The following is a 22,279-nucleotide window of genomic DNA, read 5'->3' as shown; positions in this document are numbered from 1 at the left end:
TAGCAGATTGTTTACTCAGCCTACCGTTAAAGCTAAACCTCAATATACCAAATCCCAGCAGAGCTACTTTGCCCCTGCATACTCCCGCCACACACACACACACAGGTACAAAACAGCCACCTCTGATGAATCATCATGCAAAGAGGCAGAGCCACAAAAAAAAAAAGCTGGCCTAACAAAGTCTGCAGATCATGAGTGGTGGTGGAAACTGTTTACTGTGATGGGAAACTGACATAACTGAACTTCAGAACTGTCTTATACCTACCACCACTCATAAGATGGCTGACCTATATATCTATCTCTCAATATACATTTAAGTTAATTAATTTGATAGGTTAATAAACATCCCTTGTTTGAAATAACCTGATAATTTATTATTTCAAAATTCACAGAAATGAAATGGAATCAATGAAATACGCGATGCTGGTGAAAAAGTATGTACAATTTTATTACAAATATCCACAAACATGCAAAAAATATATATAAAAGTTGATATAATTATTGCATGGGTGCTGGTAAAAGATATAAAAAGAACACTGCTGGGTATAAAAAAAAGTGTGCAGACACAGAGAGAAAGTAACCTATTTTTTGGACTATTTTCGACCCAGAAACAACAGGTAAGGAAGTATGCAAGAGTAGAGCGGCAGTTGGCGTGTCACATATGCATATCTTTGGTGATAATCACACACACACACACACACACACACGCACACTATGACCAAGAAGTGTCTTTGGCAAAATGTATGCATGAGCGCTACAAGCTTAGTCACACCTCATGCACCACCGTCTTATCTTGCCGTACCAAGGCTTTGTCGGATTACTCACAGTGTCTGAGTACATCTGAGGCACTTTTCACGTTGACTACACTGCAGTCAGAAAGAGGAAGTTAAAAGCTGGTGTATGTGTCCTGAGTCTTGACCCTCTTGCCACACCTTAGCACAGACAGCCCAAATGTGCGATACATTATTTTTTGGGGGATGTGAAAATAGACTGTAGCATGTGTAAATTATTTTGAGAAATAGATGTAGATGTTTTAGCAATAAATGAAAAATAAACAGCTTTGCATGATTATAACACAAACAGTGAGACGGTGCCATTTTTATTTGCTCCCTCAAAGGCAAAATAAAAAAAAAAAAAAAAACAAAAAAAAAAACGGAACTGACCTCTTTTAGCAACCCTTAGAGAACTGTAAAAATGGCTGTCCCCGAACAAGGCATACAGTTTACTGTAAAAAGGTGCAGTCCACTGCTTTCAAATAAATAAACCACCTTCCAGTTCTTCCTCTTTTTGCTGCTTGCTCTAAACTACTAAATAGATTGCTGATTAGTTAAAGCCACTGAGCACCATAGTTAACCTGAAGAGATGAGCTGGTTGTAACTTGTGATTTCACAGCATGAATGATAAAAGTTCAAATACTTATACATGTAGCCCTCACTGGCTTTGGGACAAAGTAATAGCTGCAAGTGTATAATTTCATTTAAAACTTATTACAGGCTATTGTTCATTTCTTAAAAAAAAAAAAAAAGAGGTAAAAATTTGTGTCAAATAATACCACATATACATGGAGAGAAATGAATGAAACTTGCACTTACCAGGAGGAATAAATACACTAACTGAGCATCAGGCAATTCTACCTGCATCTGTCATATTATCCTCTAAATGTGGCATATTGAAACAATGATGATCTAAGGCAAATGATCCTACAGACAGTCTGAGGCCTACTTTCTTAACCCACTCACTGGTGTGAAAACGTTCCAAGGAAAATCAATCGCTTCCTGGGTGTAAAAATACAAACGCCTCTGCTTTATGGGTTGTGCAACTTTCAGCCACAGCAAGCATACTGTATATTAATAAGAGAGATTTCTGAAATGTCACATCTGGATGGGAAACATGACCTCAGACGAATTACGTTTCAACTGTACTGATAAACAAAAATGATTACAAGAACAAAACAAACAAACACTGCAGGTACATCAAGTCTATGTTGCAAGATAAAACACTACACTTTGTATTGCAACATATATTTTGTTTGTATGGCTTCATCCACTTTAAGGCAATCTATACTTTGGTATTTCTGTGCATTTTTTCATGTTGTAAAATGAGTAAAATATATCAAAAATCTTTATACTGTATGCGTTGTATTAGCTTGCTTAGGTCACTTTAAGTTTTTATTCTGGGTAAATCTGTTATATCCCCGCTTAGTTCACATTTGTCCAAGTTTCCGTTCTGGTCCTCAGTGTCTCTGTCCCAGAATTGTCTCTCTCCATTGTCAATATGGTTTCCTTCATCATAACTGTTTCTCTCATTTTGTACTCCATTCTCTGCTGAAGGGGATTCTTGGATGGGGCTACCTCCCAGCTCGTCTGCTGCCCCCGACAAACTCACATGTGCCTCACTCACTGCTGCCTCTTTGCCTTCCTCTTCCTCCTCCTCCTTGAGGGCCTCTGCAGTTCCATCCAGACTGGAATCGCTGAGGAAGGAGTGTGGAGTTTGGGTATCCTCTATGGACAGAGGGGTCTCGTCAGCAAGGCGAACCCCAAGATTGTTGCCTACTCCCGAGGTGAGAGGCATCTCCTCATGGTCTTGATCTGGATCCTGATCTTTGCTGCAGTAAGCATAGCGGTGGTTCATGTGCTGAGAATATGAGCCAGAGTGAGAGAAACGTTTGCCACACTTGTCACATTGGTAGGGTTTCTCTCCAGAGTGAAGCCGGCTGTGCTCAATCAGATGGTGCTTATGCTTGAAGGCCTTGTTACAGATTTTGCACTCATGAGGACGCTTGCCTGTAATGAATAAATAAAAAATATTTCTAATGTCCTTTTTTTGATAACAGAAAAGACTTCAAGACTTTTAATGTACTAAGTGAGGTAACATGACATTTTTCATCACAGATATTTTTGAATAAATAGTTCAACATTTTGGAAAATATGCCCTGTTAGTTGAATATGAAGCTACCATGTGCAGCTGAGAAACAAGGGGAAACAGCCCAGTTCTGTCCAAAGGTAACAAAATTCACCAAGCAACATCCACAAAGTTTAAAAAGTAACACCTCCTATCTAGTTTGTCCTTAACCTTTTGACTGTCTGCTCAACCATTTGGTAGAAAACACGTTGAGTCACTACATGTCACTGAAAAATTGTTGAATTTAAATCTGCCTTATTGAGTCATCTCTATCGTTCAGTCAAGGTATGCTATGCTAAAAATAAATAAATAATAAATAACAATAATAATAAATATATTGTTTAATATCTTTCTTCTTATTAGTGCCCAATAACATCAAAAATACAAAAAAATATTTTTTACATTGTTTTTTTTTTCTTGGAGTGAACATCAAGGGGTTAAAAATGACATGTTATAAGAAGTTTTATCTATGTGTTCTATTTTCACACTTTGTTGTGCATTAAATAAATAACATCAGTCATGTGACATAATGAGCGTTAGGGTGAATTTTGTTAGCTTTTGACAGAACGGCTGTGTTTTTCCCCTTGTCTCCAGCCTTTATGCTAAGCTAAGCTCACTGTTTGCTCATGGGAGTTAAGAAAATTCACCAAAATGTCAAATTACTCCTTGAACATTTAAAAATACAGTTATCTGTGAACTAAAGTAAATTACACATCATTTACATGTTTTGCAGGCCGTGCAAGCTACAGACCTGTATGCTCGTATTTGTGTCGCAGCAGAGAGCTGCTCTTCTGAAAGGTTTTTTCACAGATGTCGCAAGCGTATAGCCCCTCATCTGTCTTCTTCAGTCTCTTCCTCACTGGCCCTCCTTCTCCATCCAGTCCTTCATCCATGAGAGAGAGGTAGTCCAGAGCTCCACGGCTTAACACCTCACCCTAGGGAGAAAACCCAAAAAGTTTGATCACTATCATTTTTATTAGAATTCTACACGTTCATAAAGCAATGCTTTATATTAGAACCAGAGATTCCAGAGATTTCTATGGGCTATTCTTTAAAACAAACTGAAAAGAGAAGTCTTACTCACCATGAGAGCTTGTCTCTCCTGGTGGATCTTTTTCAGCGCTGCCTCTGCATCTGCCTCCATCATGAAAGCCATAGGAGAGAGAAACCCAGGGCTGTTAGCCTGCTGGCTGAATGAAATCGCTGCGATGCCATCATGCCCTGAAAGCCCTAAACCAGACTGGTTGAACATAGGAAATCCATTGTATAAGGAACCTGGAAACACAGGGGCTCCTGCTCCGCGGTAGACTGGATGGTGGTGAAGTGACAGATGTGAAGTTGGACTTGGCCTCCTACACTCAAGCTCTCTCCTCTCTGCTCTAGCTGAGCTGCCATTTACGGTTTTGCTTCTCTCCTCTCGATCTGAGAGCTGTTTGGGCAAGGATAGATCCAGAGGTTCACTCTGAGACCAGGGGCTTCCGGTCTGGTTCTGAGGGGAGGACAGATCAGGAGGACAGCCAGTGAGGTTGAGACAGACTGGAGAACCGAATCCTGAGGAGGGAGGTTTCCTTCTGGCTCGAGGTGATGACAGCTCTGGTGAGCGGTTGATTGGCTGGCTTGGGCTTCCCTTTTCCTGGCTCGACCAGTACACTTGAGAGGGCATGGCATCATGTTGGGGCTGTGGGGGAGAGTGCATTCCGACAAAAAGCTGTTGTGGCACAGAGTGCCAACTGGGCTTCTGTAAAGGTGATTTGCTTCCAGAGATGCCATTGGTTACTTCACTCAGTTTACTGTTTTCTTGTTGGAGAGAAGATCTGGGGTGGAATAAAGGTGATGAGGGGTGGTCTTTGCTGTGAAGACCCTCTGGCACCTCCAGTGCCTCTCGGTTCATCTTACAGAGGTAGCGCTCGTGCTGCAGGAGCACTGCCACATTGGGAAAAAGCTGGGAACACCAGCGACACGTCACCCCAATCACACCCCTCTCTCCTTCACCTGACCCCACTGCCTCTCTTCTCCTGTCAGGAGACACCTTCCTGTCAACCCCAACTCCATTGTAAATCAATCTTCTTTCCTCCATTACAGCTCCTGTTCCTTCTTCTCTGTCCATGTCTTCATCTTTCTTCACCTCCCTACGAAGCAACTCATGCATCATCTGCTCAAACTTGGTCCCAGAGGGCAGATAAGGCAGAAGGGTGGTCCCTTTCAGTACACCGGCCCTCAGAGAGAGTTCTGCCGATGGGTCCCAAAGCCGAGCCAGCTCCGAAGCTCTGAGCAAGCCTGTGGGGTTGTGGTTGGGGTTCTGCAGTGAAAGCTGGTTAGGATCCTCTGGTGCTTGGCCCAGAGTCCTGGCATTATCTTGGGTCTTTGAAGCCGTCAGAGGGCTCTTGTCATTACTGTTTCTCCCCCCGCCTGCAGAGGGAGATGTTGGAAGTAAGTGGTGGTAGGAGCTTTGGCTATGTCCATTAAACGCAACATTGGCTCCTCCTGTGTTTCCTCCTGCGTTTCCTCCACCACTCAGGCACTTTTTGCTGCTTAAGTGTGAGCTGTAGGAGCCAGAGTGAGAGAAACGCTTTTTGCAGTTGGAACACTCGTAAGGTTTCTCACCTAAAGGACGAGACACAGACAGTACGTATTTGTCAAAAGATGTCAGGAGCAGGTTGAAAATACCTTCCACCTGGTTGCGATCCTTTCACATTTTTCATAATTCTCTTGTCTTGTCGTGTATTATTTTAACTTGGTTCTGTCAACACATTAAATTGGGTATAATTTGAAACCACATCATAAGTAAGGGTTACAGAAACGGTGGCAACAATAGCAAATTGATGGGTGAGCACAACTGTTTTGATGTTATTTTGTCTCACCGCTATGGATGCGAAGATGCTCTTTGAGGTGGTGTTTGTACTTGAATGCTTTCCCACACTGCAGACATTTGAACTTCCTGGTCTCCATAGCTTGATCCAAAGTGATGGCAGTCTAGGACAATAGAACATTGTTAATAGTTTTATAATAGAACACATCTAAGTATGATTGTCAGTTTTATCAACACAAAGTGGGCCAGACTGCAGATATGAAAGTTTCTCCTGCGGTGTGTCCTCCAGTGTATCTCACCTTGTCCTGCATTTGGTTGTGAAGTGCCAGTTGCCGCTCCATTTGTGCCCTAAGGGTGGCAGTGTATCCACAGGCAGCCATGTGGCCCCCCTCCCTCTCCTGGCAGTACTTGATGTGGTCCCTAAAAGAAGCTCCTCGCTGATACATCCTGTGGCAGAATGGACAGGCCTGCTGGGTCCTTCCTGCATCTGGAATCCACAGAGAAGTGACATTTTAAGCAGACCATTTTCACACATTCGTCAAAGACACGTCGTAAAGCATACATAAAAAAATGTCCAATTTACATCAGACATGGTTTTTGTAAGAAATATATAATAACCATATTATAAAATCTTTCAAGAGCGACTGAGTGTTGGGCTACATGTATATCTTAAAAGTTTCACCTATTTCTTCTCCTTCAATGAAAAATCCATAATATATTAAGATGCAAATACTTTTCATTTCACAAGTTTTGCTACTGGACACAAAATGTGTCCTACTTCGCTGTGAAGTCCCTTATGAATATATGTGCACTGGAGTCTTCTAGTTTCCACATCACACTCATGTTTGCTGAATACTGGACCAGGATTGGTTTCCAAGTATTTTTCTATCCTGGTCAAGGGTTCAAGCGGATGGTGCGTACCCCAGCACGTTTTCACCAAGATGCAGTGCACACACCCTGGACTGACTGCCAGCATATCACACGCACACACACACAAACACAGCGACCAGTATCAAAGACACATACTCTTACATCCTCAGACATAACTCATATCTCACAGTCTTGTCTAAGGATTCTGGAATATGACCATGTTGTTACTGTAGTAATTTTATTTGTGTTGAAGAAGTTACATTGTTTGAATCTAATGTTGCATTTGATTGAGCAAACTTATTTCATATGTTTGTATTGTGATATTTAATTCAAACTATTAAACTTTAAGACAACCCTTTATATAAACTTGATAAATTCTAACCAAATGTTGAACAGCAAGTAGAATATTAAACTTGTCAACAACATTGTAGCGTTACATGCATGCATTGCTTGAATGTTTTAGTGTGTTGACCACCGTCAAACCCTGACAGTCTCTTTGTTAGTGTTTAATAAGCTCATCTGTTTTTCTTCCTATTTCCTCAGAATAACATTAGAAAAAGAACAATCTGATACGCGCTGTGTCACACCGCCAGGCTCAAGAGTAGCCATTATGTTAATTTTCTGTTTGGCATAGCAGTTGTTCTACTGTTAGCCTACCTGCTCCCTCAGGTGAGTGGTGCTGAGCTCCTGGTGACCAGATGGCAGGTGGCAGCTCATCGTGCCTGCTGCCCAAGTGGTACACAGCTGCCGTGCCATTGTGGTTCAGATGGTCCAGGAGACTGGTTGAGGTAGAGGACTTCCTCAAGTGGGCCAGAAATTCATAGTGGTCCTCCAAGGCATTCTGGGAATCTGAGCTCTTGCCTAGGTACAGAGAAAAAAATACAGAGGAACTGAAATATTGATCGGAAAAAAAATTATGTTTATTTTTAACCAGAAGCTCGTTCGTACGTGAAACTACTGAGCAGTGATGGCATTTTGTAAAATGTAACACATAAATGTGATACATGTTCACACTCAACCTTATTAGTGACATTTGCGGAAAAATATTATTGCTGTAAGATTTGATTTTCTCCCTTTATTTAAGGGAATAATGGCCTTTCTGAAATCCAAATCCTGGCTGAGAAGGCAGCATGAAAGCTGTGATGTGACAATAAATGCAATACAGACAACAAAAACAGTCCCACACTATGCAGAAGAGCATAAAACATATCCAGTTGTTATGCAGATTAATATATGGCAGTCTTCCTTTTTAAAGCTGATCAGTGTTCTTTTCAGTGGGTGAATCGGTGTGGTTACCACTGTAGCTCGTACATTTTCATGTATTACGCCTATGTGTTAAATCAAATACTTGAAAGACAATTTGCTCCCTGGCTTTGTGTGAATGTACATGCCTCTTTCATACATTCATCTCTCTCTCTCTCCCTCCCTCTGTGTGTATGTGTGTGTGTTTGTGTGTGTGTGTGTGTGTGTGTGCGCGCATACAGAGGAAGTGGGGATGAACTGAAAAGTGACACTGTGTCACTGCGTAACTGAATCTAATGGAACTAAATTGTTTACTTGAGGACTGACAGATAAAACAACATATTCAGGGAACTTGCTGGCCAGATATGAAACTAAGTCTTAAGAATTCACTCTAATTTGTGTCTTTGAGTTCGGTGACGGGCAGCCAGGGAGAGAAAGCCACGAGAAGAAGAGAGGGTGCCTCTTATCACGAATCAAGCCAGTCAGCTCACAGCAACTTTGAGGAAGATTTTTCAAATGTTTGCAGATGTTGGCATATTTTGAGCTGTTTTTTATGTGGTGTAGGAGAGAGCCTGTGCGGTTCAGTGTTGTAAAAACTCAGCTTTGCCTTCATCAAGCAAGGCCAAATCACATGAGGCGAGGGAGCTAAGTGATTGTTAGTAGGCAAGCCGCGTGAGCCTTTGATCTCTCCTAAATAAAAGGGAAAGCCTCACGTCGTGCAGTGCTGATTTCAGTACCGTAACGTCACCTCTTTGATGCATGGAAATATTGTGACATTGTGTGGGATGAGTTCTTTTGTCATGCTTTCAGAAGGCTGCCTTTTCAAAGAGAAGAGTGAAAAAAAGGAACAGCTTGTAGGGAAGGTATGGTTTCACAAGGAGCTGATATGAAGGTGTATCTAGAGGGCTCTGAGAAGCATCATGAGGCTGGAGGTGTCTTGCATCAGAAAAACACTGTAAACTTGTTTACACATACAGGAATGCCCTACACAGCAGTCTTAGACTGCACATATATGGTATTTAAAAGCTTTGCTCCTTTGTTGTCCAGGTCTAACAAATGCAGGGTTGTTATAAAGTTCAGACAATAACTTAGTGTAAAATAACGAAAGGTTTAGTTTTTGTAAAAGGACAGTGCTAAGCTTAAGTTTACAGTACTTACAGTACATGTTCTGAGGTTCCCGGTCTCCCTCTCTGTCAGTGGCAGATGCTGTGGTGGTGTCGTCCCCGGCCTCGGCCTCCTGCTCCACCTGCCCCCAGTAGTTCCTGCTTCCGGGGCTGAGGCTGTGTGGCCGTGTGGAGCGGGCAGGGCTGCCAGGATCCTCTGTCCCTTCGCTGGGCGTCAGGCTTGTCTTGTCCGTGCTCTCCTGCCAGTCCTGGGGCTCCAGGCTCCACAGGCCAACCTCATCCTCCCCCTCAGACCCCAGTGAACTCACTTGCTCCGCATCCACTGTGACAATGAGAGAGACAGAAAAAGAACATTTGAGAGATAGACAAAAGACAATCAAGATGAAGGGTGCTGTCTAAATGCCACGCAGCAAAGCGACATTGTGCTCAGTCAGATAAGTACTATATTGTATTTTTAAAGCCCTGTTAAAATCAAATACCATATAATCACGTCTTTCATCTAGATTGAATAAGATAAGCCAATTATTGTGCTGTTGTGTACACATATATATTCTGAATTTTCCGATATGATTCAGACATATATACATGTCTCTATCTATATCAGATGGCATTTGCAGGGTTGAGCTGTAGATTATTGTCGCAACAAACCAGAGACAATGCTGCATCATTTTTATGAATATGCCAGAAACCGAAAGATAACAGGGGGAAATCTCAACCACAAATTCCAAAGCCTTTTGAATGGTAACTAAAATGGTAACTATATCTATATCCTAAATGTTGTTTGCTGTCAAAAAGAGCAACTCTAGTTACAACTCTATTATTTTTATTTAACCTTAGTTTTTCTGTTATTATTTGTATTTCAATATCGTTCCTTTGCATGCAAAAGAAGCAGTCTTGATGTGAAGTCGTTCAATGTGTTTCTGATCATGAGATACTTTTACGGCTTTGTGCGGTTTATGATCAATACATTAGTGCAAAGGAGATCCAGAGCTGTAAAAGAAGGATCCCAGCTAAAATATGTCACTGACATTCCTCCACAATATAAAACTTCAGATACAGAAATATAAAGTATTAATCAATGTCAGTGCAATTTCCAAAGATGGACTTTTACTTGTGGCTTTAATTTTAGAAATGAAAATAAATTTAAAATGTATGAATTAAATACAAATATATTCCTTCACTTCAGGTCAGGAGTAAATTACAGTTGTTTTTTTTTTTTTAATTTTGGTACTAATAATTGCAATTACATGTTGTATTTATTTATTTACAATTATCGGTTGAAATCAGATCTCTTCAAATCCCCTCTGTATGAAACGGTAAACTGTTATTTTGAACTTAAGTTGCTTGTATGTGTAACTGCTCTGAAAGAACACAATTTGGATGACTGTACAAAAATCTGCCATTAAGTCTAAATGTATATTTCTAGTACAGTATGTGATGGCAGGCATATAGTGCAGCAGTAAGAAGAAAAAATAAATAACATTGTAATTTAAGAGTGTATCCTCTGTGCCCAGGCAGGACAAAACTGGAAAGGCGCATTACTTTTTCCCATGGCAAAGACAATAAATGACAATCACAAACACATGCCTGGGATTTCAGCTGTAGGCTCTTATTTCCAAAGCTTTTTTTTTTTTTTTGAAGACTCTCTGTTTTCGTCTCACTGATTGGTAATATCTAATCACGGCCAAGTAATGACCACTTAAGAACACAAATAGTCTCCTTGCCAGCTTCTTTGAAATGTATCATGAGAAAAAGCCAAACCGTTGTCGAAGGGGTAGCATGGACTGTGCCAGCATACAGAGGACCAATTCTTCCTTTTGTGTTGCAAAAACGAGATTTCTGATCAGTTTCCTATTAAGGTCACAGTGTAACATCGACATGATTAATATTACTTTTAAATACATTTACCTCTTGTGCTCCTTTTCATTAGATCACAGTGAAAACAAGGTTTCAAAACTCATTAAATTTTGACAGACACAAAGCTCATTCATTAAACCGTCAAAACAACACTCAGTCGCTCTTGAAAGATTTTCATTTTTGTTTGAGCCGTTCTAAATGCACCTTCACTGGCTGGTGCGCACAATAATTGATGGGTATTTGGCCTTCAGCTCCTCTACACATTCGGTTACGCTGAATGTCTCACAATGATACAGACTGTACACGGAGACAGACACCTTAGCAAATCCACCACGCAAGCTTTACATCAACAAGACACTGTACAAACATGTAGACTGCGCACACACTCACTCTGTTACTGAAAGAGCAAAAGGGGCTAAGGGGGTGGCCCACGATCACAAGTACACACTTAGAAACACTTGTGAGCAATTTACACGCATATTAGCTAATCTCCAAATGTAACACCTACACATGTATCTGTTTGTATCAGCATGCTGTGCATCCTGCCCCAGCTCCATTACACCCCTGTAAAAACGCAAAACTCTGATTCACCAGAGGCCAGTCATCCAAGCCTTCACTCCCTGCAGTGCTGCTCTGGTAACACGGGGACAAATGACTTGCTCTTATGGGGGTGAAATTGGTCATCAAATGTGATTCACTACAGCAGACAGCTATGAAGTTCTATGACGTAACTGAGGTCAGCGTATCAGCCTTGCGGGAGTTACGACTTGGCCCAAAAAAGAGCCCAGTCTGGTCCGGATCAGCATTAAATTGGCTCTAATTTTCCCTCCCATGACAGTGAGTGACACTGAGCCTGTATGTGCTGTCATTAAAGCAGCACCGTGCTGGGATGGCTTTCATTATTGGGCCAGTTGATTTATTTATATGGATAGCGATTGCGTCCTTCACATGAGGAGCAGCACAGCAAAATCTCTGAACGGTACAGGAAGTTTAGGATTACCTCAAAACAGAGGTGGTATGTCAAGTTAAAAAGGAGCTTCAGAGTAAATGCACTGTGCACGGGTTTTAAAAGATGTGGAATTTGTTGAAATATGCTGAACACAACATAACACTGCTATTGTGCGTGTACTGTAGTGTGCGTGGGAAGAACATGACTCATATCCAGAGTGTGCTAACCGAGCTGTGCTGCATCATGCTTGACAATGTCGATCACTCGGTCTTCTGGGTACTGTTTCTGATAGTTTGACAACAACAGTGTGTTTAGGTCAAACTCTGCAGCACTATTTTAATCTGTCTGTCGCGTTCCCTGTCTTACTGTGACTGAACATACGAGAGACTGACGGTCTGTCTTCCATCTGAAGCCTTAAACAAAAAGACCCACAGTAGTCCTTTTATTATTTACAAAGTCATTGTTCCACAGCCAGGCAGAGACGGACACCTCAATACATGGATAAGCACATTTGTTTGTCACATGGAAGGACAGAATTTTTTCACAGCCACATTAAGATACAAACCAAACCAAAAAAGAAGTCACATAAGATAAAGGGAGAAAAAGTCTTTTGCACCAGCTCAAAACAGTACAGAGGCGCTTTCAATGTCGGTCTAATTCTGAGCTGTTTATATCCCAGAGGGCACCTACTGTACAGTAACATGCTAGGCTGCAGTTTATTTTACGATGCACACATGTGATCTGGTATTGACTTAGTAATTATGTGGCTAGATGCTAAACACGCAATAATTACCTAGAAATTACCTTGTTTGTTTCTTTTGGTTTTAAATGGCAACAAACAAGGCCAGGCCCAATTTACCGCGCAGTGTAATTGTTACCGTTCTGTTGATTTTTACAATGCAAGATTGTTACATAAAAGACCGGATGATGGTAATGAAATTTTAGGAATGCTATTTAATCGATTTTCATTTTACACATGAGATGACAACAAGCTAATAAATAACTTTAAATAAAAAAATATTCAAATTATCAGTTTAAGACTTTTTGGAATCAGGCAGAAACAGACAAACAGACAAACAACGTCTACAGGACTCATGCTAGAGATTCTGAATAAAATGTGTCAGAAAATAAAAGAAATTTACTAAAAATTAAAAATATGAAACTACACACCATATGCACACCCTTAAAACTGCCTTAAAATTTACATGGGAAAAAAAAACAGTGCATATTTTTAATCCTGAATTTAATTATGTGATTTGAATATGCTTTCTATTTTTTAAATTATCACTTTTCATTTTCTCATGTCATCGCTTTTAATATATATCAATCAACTGTCCTCCAACATCCCTGAATAAACAAGCTTCACTTCGCTGTTCAGACATCATGTGTCACACTACAGAAATATCTAATACATGTCATATAGTACAAGCTGCAGGAGGCAAAACGGTCAGAAACAAGAAGGGACAAATCACTAGAATGAAAACTTACCAATCCACCATATATTTGTCATAGAACTGCTTGTGACATAAAAAATACATTACAAATATTATTTTAGAATTATTTAGTTAAATCCTCTTGATGCAGTTAAAACGGTGGTGCTTTTACAGGCATCAAGAATCAACACTTGCTATTTTGAACTCAATAAATTAGCACATGAGGCTCATGGACACCCACACACAAAACAACAAAGCAAGCGCAGGAAGATGTGTGCATTGTCATGTTACAGTACCTATGAGAGCAGTTCAGAGACGAGGTTAGTCCATATTCATCTGCAGAGTGAGCTCATGGTGAAAATTACGCTGTCTCTTAAAATATATCGTAGAAATCAAACATGCCATTTTAAAAAAAACCTCACTGTGACAGTTCTCCTACTCATACCTGCTGTCTGACATTCGTACCATGAGTCAGAGGGGACCGCAACTGAGAACAAACACCTCCCACCTCCTTTCTGTCTCTCGGTGTGATGGTTCCTTCTGACTCTGGAGCCTACAGGCCTGCTCTGGTTTGGTTTGCTTTGGTTTGACCTGCCCTAACAACGCTACGTGCCACTCACATTTTATCTACCTGTGTTATTGTACACAGTGAAGATGCTGTCATTCCCCGGACATGTTCTGCAACAAAAAATGTTTTCAATACAAAGAGATATAAGGTCAAAATCTCATCGTGTTTGTAAGATCATAGCAGAGTTGACGATACCAATAATATGAATTTACTTAACTGAACGCTCTGTGCTGTACTTTCCTCTTGTTGGTTGCCTCATTTTGGAATGCAACTCGTAATTTCAATTTACTAAAATGTTTTACAGATTATATCATGAATGCTGACAGCAAATTGAGGATTAAATGCTCCAAATTACATGTTAACCAATAGGAATGGTGGTAATGTGATGTTTTGCTGCACTTTTATTGCATTTCTGTGGCCAGAGAAAAGGAAGTGCAAACATTCTTGTCTAATGATGGTGAAAATAACCACAAACACACTGATATGAAAGTCACATAGGCAAGTTCTAGTTCAATAAATTACAGTCATTTCTTAGTTGGTTGGCAGCGGGCCATGAAAAAATTCTACAAATGGCTGCTGGCCAGAATAAATGAGACTGAAACTATGACACTGTGATGGGGATTGTAAAGGTCATATTAGTGTAACGGAAGAGATGCTAAAATGCAATGTGCGGTGCAGTATGTGATTTTGCATTCTTGCAGTGTGTTTGGTACACAGCGCTGTGGTGTGTTTGTTATACAAATGGGGTAACAAGAGCGAGACAGACAGTGGTGCATAAACAAAAAGCAAAAACTAGAGGGTGGGAAAGTAAAAAAGCAGGAACAAGTGATAAAGAAAGGTAGAGATAAAAGAAAGATAGCGGAAGGAGGGATTCGAAAAGAAAAAGTGAGAAAGAGACAGAAAGCAACAGTGTCAAACTGTCCCTGACACAAATCCTCCAACTGATGTTGAACTGTGAAAAACACGCTACAGAGGGAAATTCCCTTAACACACATGCATGCACACACACACAACCAGGGTAAAGCAATATACAGAAAAAGAACACAGCTTATACTGTGGGCACAAATGGGAGCAAGACCGGCCTGCTGCTGCAGAGGACTACAACATGATCAAAGACAGCAAAGAAATACACAACAATAATGCTGCGTGTGCGCGCGCGTGTGTATGTGTGCATCTACACGATAGTCCGTGAATATCTGAACTGCATTCTGAGATAGATAAGTTAAAGCCCATGCGGTGCCCCGGCAGCAAAGTCATGGCTCAGTGCCTTCAGATGTCCAGCTCATTAGGAGACACCACCCTGTCAGGGCATTTAAACCCACTCTAGAGAATGTGTAGCCGAAAGGCAACATCTGCTCTTTGAAAGACAGAGAGGCACACACAACAATTAGATTAAGATATAATCACCGAGCTAATTTCCCCATATTGATTAAGGCTCTGCAGTGGTCTTTAAATAGGCAGCAAACTCTGTATTGAAACTATTTTGCCTTTGTTCAGTGTTCAGGCTTTTAATGATTCTGTTCAATTACAGGCTTTGTGACACAAACACAGAATCAACCTTGGGCATTTTACTAGCTTCAAAGCCACTGAGCCATTCACTGATACCACTCACTAAGTTGATTTCTCAACGAGTTGCGCTTTGGCTGTGCGCTTGTGTTAGTTTCATTATTCACATATGAGTTCTTAGTACGATTTCAGAGGAGCCTGTGTAAATCAAAAGCACAGCCCCCCAGGGCACTGACTGTCACACACTGTGGTGTTGTGTACAGTTGCTATGGTTGTTCTTAAAGCACTCAGGCATCTGAAAATCGATTGAGACCAGTAGCACTGATCTGTTATTCTCTCTATCTACATGTCACATCACTACACCAAACAGTGAACCACATCTGCTCAGTGGAAACCTGCTCTGTGACTTTGGCTTCAAAAGACAGAGATGAAACCAGCAGCAAACAAGCAGACACCATGTGCAGCAAAACCAATAAACAAATAACAAAGCTGTAACTTACTGCACAGTCCGTATTGTCTTAATCTCTTGCCTTCAGTCCTTGACAAAGTTTTTTTCTTTCTTACATCTGATGAGTCTAATCTCCTCTTATTCATATGTGCACTTTGCCCACGCATGGAGGGACCAGAGAATGTGCGAATTCACTTTTTACTGATGTTTTTTTTTTGCCAAATGTGTGGGAAATACATCAACATGACATGACAGAGTAGAAGTGTTAAACATCTTCTGTGCTGTGATGTCTACGTGTGTTTAAATGCTTTTCAGAGAGGGACAGGGAGAGAGAGAGGTCCCAAATAACTTGTGGCTAAGACAAGCAATCACACCACAAAGGTGCATATACATGCTTGTGAAACAAAAAGAAAACTAAACTGTGACTCATTTGGAGGAATAGCACACCGCAGATACAGAGAAACAAGGAGAGGTGGTGTGAAGAAGAAGAAGAAGAAGAAGAAGAAGAAGTAACACACCCACAGTGTATACTTTCATCCCCTCTTGTAGATTCCCACCCGAGCTATGTATTCTTAGATTGTGGTGAGTCAACTCTAGACATCTATGATATATTTTTGTAACATATAATGATTGTTGACAGCTGGCTCCGCATGAACTTCAAAATTAATAGCTTTACATTTCTCACAGGTAGAGCTTATAGAGGCAATGATACCCGTTGCTGAAATATCATTCAGTTTATCATTCAGTGTATCATTATAATAATGATATCTTCTGCAATGGATAATGTTGCCTCTTTCTATAGGGCATACTTTTTTAACGTGCAGCATCTCAGCTATATGAGGTGCACAGATCGTCCAAAACAAACCGCAGTGGGTCAAAAATGGATGAGCACCTCAGTCTCAGTTTCTTTGGCTTCTTCTCTCTGTTTGTGTTTCCACAAGGGCTGAAAACACAGAAAAGAGCAGGAAGGAAATGAAAAGTAGAGATCACAGTTTATATTTCAGTTTGAGTGTATTTGGCACAGTTTTGTTTATGACACAAGTGCAAATCTGTCTGCTGTGTGCTTTTCTGTATTTTTCACCATTAAGAGACAAAAATGAGCATGAAAAACAAAGAAAGACAAAGACTTAATGCCTGGACACTAACACTATTGTTGTGCTGTTTACCAAACATCATCAAAATTTGTATGCAAAAAATGCAGCAATCACTTTTTCTTTTTGCAGAAATGACACAAGGTGTGAGTAACGAGGTGTGCAAAGAGCTTTTGTGGTTGTCTCTGTTCTTCTTTCAGAGGTTTCCTGTATGCTGCTGCCTACACGTTTGCCACCATGTTTACCTGTCCTGTAGACCACCACAGTGACATTTGTCAAAAAAAATTACCTTGTTTGACGCTGGTTTCTAACTTCAAAGCTGACACGTGTGGTTTTATGCTTTAGTGCCTTTTTTCTGGGACTTTGGAAAACTTTCGAAAGTAACACAAAAGTTCCTACACCATCTCACACCATAGAGAAGATTATTTTTTGATAGTTAATTTGCCTATGATCTAGATATATATATATATATATATATATATATATATATATATATATATATATATATATATTTCTCTCTCAGAAATGTTACATTCATTAACAGTAACGGCATTCACTACACTCACTGATCACCTACAGACTCCAGTCTCATTCATTGCCTCTTTTTCACATTTGCAATAGTCTTACACACAGAATACAATTTCCACTGGCCTGTCAAAGTTCAAAGAAATCCTGCTGTTATCATTCTGGACTTCATTACTAGGTCAAACCTAATTGTGCCATTTGACTCATTTAATGTGTCGGTGAGTCACTAGCAGTGACAGATTGACTTAACTTGTATCTATCTCGTTCGTGAGAGCGCGTAGCTACATTTGAATACAGACTTGTCACCATGTTTGAGTTTCGTGTCAGCGCCACCGTGCCGTATGAATCTGATGCACTGGAAGCAGGACTGGTGTTGGTGAGAAAGGTTAGCTGGGTTAGAGGAGCACATTATTTTGAGTTGGCCCTTCGCCTCCTCCTGTGGCCCGCTCTGGTTTCCGTGTAGCGAGGGATCGGCGCTGGAATGCAGTAACGGTCACAGAGGGACCCACGCACTCACCACACTGTGAATCAAAACCCAAACTCCACTTCATTAGGCTCCTGTCATTGCAAAGACTCTCACACCACTCTATAAATACCCCTGTCTCCCCCCTCCAAATTTGTTTTCCCTCTTTTTTCTTTACACATGAAAATGCTCAGGGACTGTTCCAGCTTTCTGATGTGGCTCTTTATTTTGTACGTTGGCGCAAGAAACCACACAATAGTGGCTCCTTTTGAATATTAAAACTTTCTCTGACGGAGCACAAAGGATTTGAAGTTTTTTAATAGGGGTGCATGCTAAATAAAACTTTTCTTTGAGCTTAACAGCTATACAATGTGGGATTTGGTTGGTTCAACTCGAGCTGCAACATTCAGTTACTTACTACGGGAGATTTGTTTTGAGGCTGAAACAAATATGCCTGGTATCCCACTGACTTTGTCTACTTCAAACATCTGTACGCAAGATCCGTTAGAGGTGTTTTGCAAGATGTGGTGTTCTTGAAAAGGACAATTTACTACATTAAAGCCCCAAATGTCTTCGTATAACCACTCAAAGCATATTTAAAACACAAGATACAAAAATTCTGAGGAACCCACATTATAAAAGATCAGAGCAGACCATGTGAAGGTATTCACTACACATGTAGTCACGGCAACATTGACTCAACTGTTGTTACAGATCTCACTGCCATTACAACTAACAATAATAATACTCCTTCCCTGTTTTTCCTCCACACTTTCAACCACTAAAAGTAAAAAATAAAGACAGACAAGTCTAGGATGTCACTTCATCTGAAAATACTATGCTTTATAATGATAAATGCTTTCATAGCTGAGACCTGGCAGTCTGTTCCAGCCTGTTTAACATACAAATGGGGCGCCATCCTCTGGCATATTCTGACATTACATCTACTCTCCAGCTGAGAGATGATGATACATTGAAACATTTCGAGTGACCATGTGTGACCTCTGTGCCTTTGAAACATAGGGGAGATGCCATTCTAACATGTCACTCTGCTTTTATTTTCTTTGTGTCTCTCTGTTCTTCCTCACTTCTGCAAACACCATCTACTCGCTTCTCTGTGTCGTCCTCTCTGTCTCCCTGCTTTCTGTCACTTTTTCTGTCCTTGCAGCACACAAGACATACAAGCAGAAAAAAGAAAACATCCACACGCACATGCACACACACTCGCTATTGAACTGGTCTTTTTGTGGTTATGTAGATTATATATATATGAGTCATATTGTCTATCAGTCCTTTATTTATTAGTTAAGCCTTCAACATGATGTGCTTTTGGGGACAAAACACAAGTCACTCAAAATGTAAATTATCACATTTTAGGGTGAAGACTTCGTTTTAGTTAAGGTTAGGCCTAGGTCAAGGTTAGGGTTAGGGTAAATCCTCAGGAAGTTAATGTAAGTCGATATAATATCCTATGATGTGATGGAAACATGACTCTGTGTGTGTGTGTGTGTGTGTGTGCGTGTGTGTGTCAGTGTGTGAGTATGTAATAGACAGAGAAAGAGAGAATGTGTGTGCTGTGCATGTGAAGCCTGAACCAACGCCTTGAAAAAGAAACTAATTAAAGTCATGGAGAAAAATGCAAAGGCAGCAGAACCGCACAAGAGAGTGTGTGCATGTCATTACTGACCTGGCCCAGCTGGAGAAAAAAAATGATGGCAAGAAGAGAGAGAAAGACAGAGAGAGAGAGAGAGAGAGAGAGAGAGAGAGAGAAAATAAAAACCTCAACCAGTGAAATAATGTATATATAAAAAAAGACTCGACAAGAAGAAAGGTTTAAAAAGCAAACTTCGGGAGTTTAAGAGGATCTTTGATGTGTATCAGAAGAGGAAAGCAGCCTTGCGACTGGGACGACAGTAATTTTAAGTCGAAGCAGAAGGCTTGCTGGCTGGCTGACTGGCTGCCTGGCTGACTGACTGTGGGCTTTGATGGCGCTGGCTGTTTGAAGTGGTTTTCGGGGGATGGGAGCAGCGTGTGGTGTCAGTGGGACAAGGGAGGGGGGCATGATGGCGACCGTACAGGGCTTGGGGAACCCAGGCTGGGAGGGACGGAGGATGGATAGATGGAAGGAGAGGGAAAATAATGGTAAAAGTGTAAAAGGGACAAGAGGTTGATGTTAAGATCCACAATCGAAGGAAAGATAAAGAAAGTGGAGAGAGGGAGAAGACAGAGGCTGAGACAGTAAGAGAAAGAGAGACTCACACAAAGAGATATGAAGGCAACAGATGATAGCCAGAAAAAGCCACAAATCTGAGGAGTCTGTCTGAAATTCGGAGCCTTGTCCCAATGTCAGGCCTGGATACATTCACACCTACCTAGTACTTGTATCATTTAGATGACGTTACCTCCCTCTGATATGCTGCCAGAATGCCTTATGACTTACTTCCCCTTCTATCCCTCCTGCAAGGTTGAACACATGCACTTCATAGTCATTACTGCACTGTTTCCCCAATGTACCAAAGTTTACCGCACAGCCAAAAAGGAAAAATTATTCTCAACAACTTCAGAACTTGTTTTGTTGTCCTTATTCATTTTCTTTGATTAATGACTGTCTTTTTTAATTAAAACCCATGTGTAGTCCTGTCCTTTTGCAACACCAAAAAAAAAAAAAAAAAAAAAAAATTAACCTGTTACGTACCATGAAAAATAATTTTTTATAAAAGTGAGATAAGAATATCTACTAGATTGTTAAACAGTGATAAATGTCGGAGTGGATCAGTGCATACTGATAGTTTGTTTGCATCGCTTCCTTTATTGCACAAAATAGTTCCGGTGTAAGGATCCTATTCCTTATCATACCTGAGTTACCAAAGATTAATTTCAATAATTCAGTATCACATACTGCAAGCAAACAACATCTTTACTTTGTCTGAGGCAAGAGTTGGTCAGTGTATTTTATGTTTAACAGACATGAAAAAGACTTTCAAATTTAAAGGCATTACAAGCTACAGTACTGTGTAGGTATTGTAACAACAATAATATTGATGCAATACAGACAGACTGACTGACTGACTGACTGAATGAATGAATTAACAAATTTATTGCTTACAATGCAGCATCTGAGGCGGCGATGCCTTCACTGCCTCAACATGTGTCTGGTGGAGGCAAAGTGAAAATGTGCTACACTGAGATGTTGCCAACAAAATAAACAGAGAGAGGGAGGGAGGAGTGAATGATAGATAGTGTGATAGTGTGTGTAAAATGTGAGACCTGAAGCCTTCACCCTCACAGGTGGGCCTAAAAATAAGTGAAGCGTGTTTGCTCCATGATGGAATGTGTTTCCTCCCTCCCAGGTAACTATGTGTTTGTGCAGTATCTCTGTGTGTGTGTGTGTGTGGGACGGCAAGTGGGATGTGCAGGTCAGATAAAGGTGGTGGTGCCAGGTGATCACAGGTACAAGTAGACAGAGGGGGAGAGAGGGGGAGTTGGCTGGCTCACCTCTCCCATGCCTTTCTTGCTGGCAGTCTAGGTTTTCAGTCCAAGGAGGTGTAGGGTTAGGCACTGTGATGTTTCACTACAGTATACAATAAGACATACATTTGTTTACCATTTTTACCTCCTGTTTATACCATGGTGGAATACTCTATATAGACAAAAGTATTGGGACCAATGACTATTACACCAACAGGGACTTTAATGACATCACATTCTAAATGTACAGACATTAATATGGAGTTGGTCCCCCCTTTGCAGCTTCCACTCTTCTGGGGAAGATTTACACAACATTTTGGAGTGTTTCTGTGGTATTTTTGCCCCTTCATGCAGTAGAGCATTTGTGAGGTCAGACACTGATGTTGGACCAAAAGGTCTGGCTCACAATCTCCATTCCAGTTCATCCCAAAGGTGTTGGATGGGGTTGAGGTCAGGGCTTTGTGTGGGTCAGTCAAGTTCTCCCACACCAAAGTCATCCAACCATGTCTTTATGGACTTTGCTTTGTGTACTGAGACACAGTCATGCTGGAATAGAAAAGGACCTTCCGCTAACTGTTGTCACAAAGTTGGAAGCATAGCATTGTCCAAAATGTCTTGGCATGCTGAAGCATTCAGATTTCCCTTCACTGGAAGGAAGGGGCTGAAGCCAACCCCCGAAATCTCCATACCACACCTGAATTCAATAATGAAGAGGTGTCTCCCAATACTTTTGTTTATATGGTGTACCTTTAATATCTCTGTTTGCATTTGGATTGCCATCAGCAAACTCGTGATTGCCGCAATGTTTAATTTTTGTGACTTTTAATGATTTAATTATTAATATGATGATGTGTTTTATTTGTCAGGTATATTGATCAGCCAAAGAGAGACATTACAGTCTGGTTTGGATTTTAAAGTTGACTACTTGATCAACATCAAATTGTCAACAATTTGTTTAAATTATATTTTACAGTTGCAACGTCTTAAATTTGATGTTTTGCTGCTTTTCTTTTGCTGAGAAGCTG

At 40.7% G+C, this 22,279-nt stretch overlaps 1 protein-coding gene across 1 annotated transcript in view; it reads right to left on the bottom strand.

Moving 5' to 3' along the window:
• Positions 1-427: 427 nt before the first annotated feature.
• LOC124056117 (zinc finger E-box-binding homeobox 2-like) overlaps positions 428-22,279 on the bottom strand; it is a 28,606-nt gene continuing 6,754 nt past the window's right edge. Inside the window, exons 2-8 of the mRNA XM_046383233.1 lie at positions 8,981-9,268; positions 7,238-7,441; positions 6,010-6,197; positions 5,763-5,874; positions 3,986-5,505; positions 3,653-3,836; positions 428-2,783 (exon numbers count right to left, since the gene is read on the bottom strand). Of these exons, the coding sequence (XP_046239189.1) occupies positions 2,161-2,783; positions 3,653-3,836; positions 3,986-5,505; positions 5,763-5,874; positions 6,010-6,197; positions 7,238-7,441; positions 8,981-9,268 (3,119 nt within the window). The 3' untranslated portion in view covers positions 428-2,160. The remainder of the gene's footprint in view (positions 2,784-3,652; positions 3,837-3,985; positions 5,506-5,762; positions 5,875-6,009; positions 6,198-7,237; positions 7,442-8,980; positions 9,269-22,279) is intronic.

Source organism: Scatophagus argus, chromosome 3, assembly GCF_020382885.2.
Source record: "Scatophagus argus isolate fScaArg1 chromosome 3, fScaArg1.pri, whole genome shotgun sequence".
NCBI lineage: Eukaryota > Metazoa > Chordata > Actinopteri > Scatophagidae > Scatophagus > Scatophagus argus.
The sequence above is the reverse complement of the archived record's forward strand: the minus strand, read 5'-3'. Positions and strand labels throughout refer to the sequence as shown.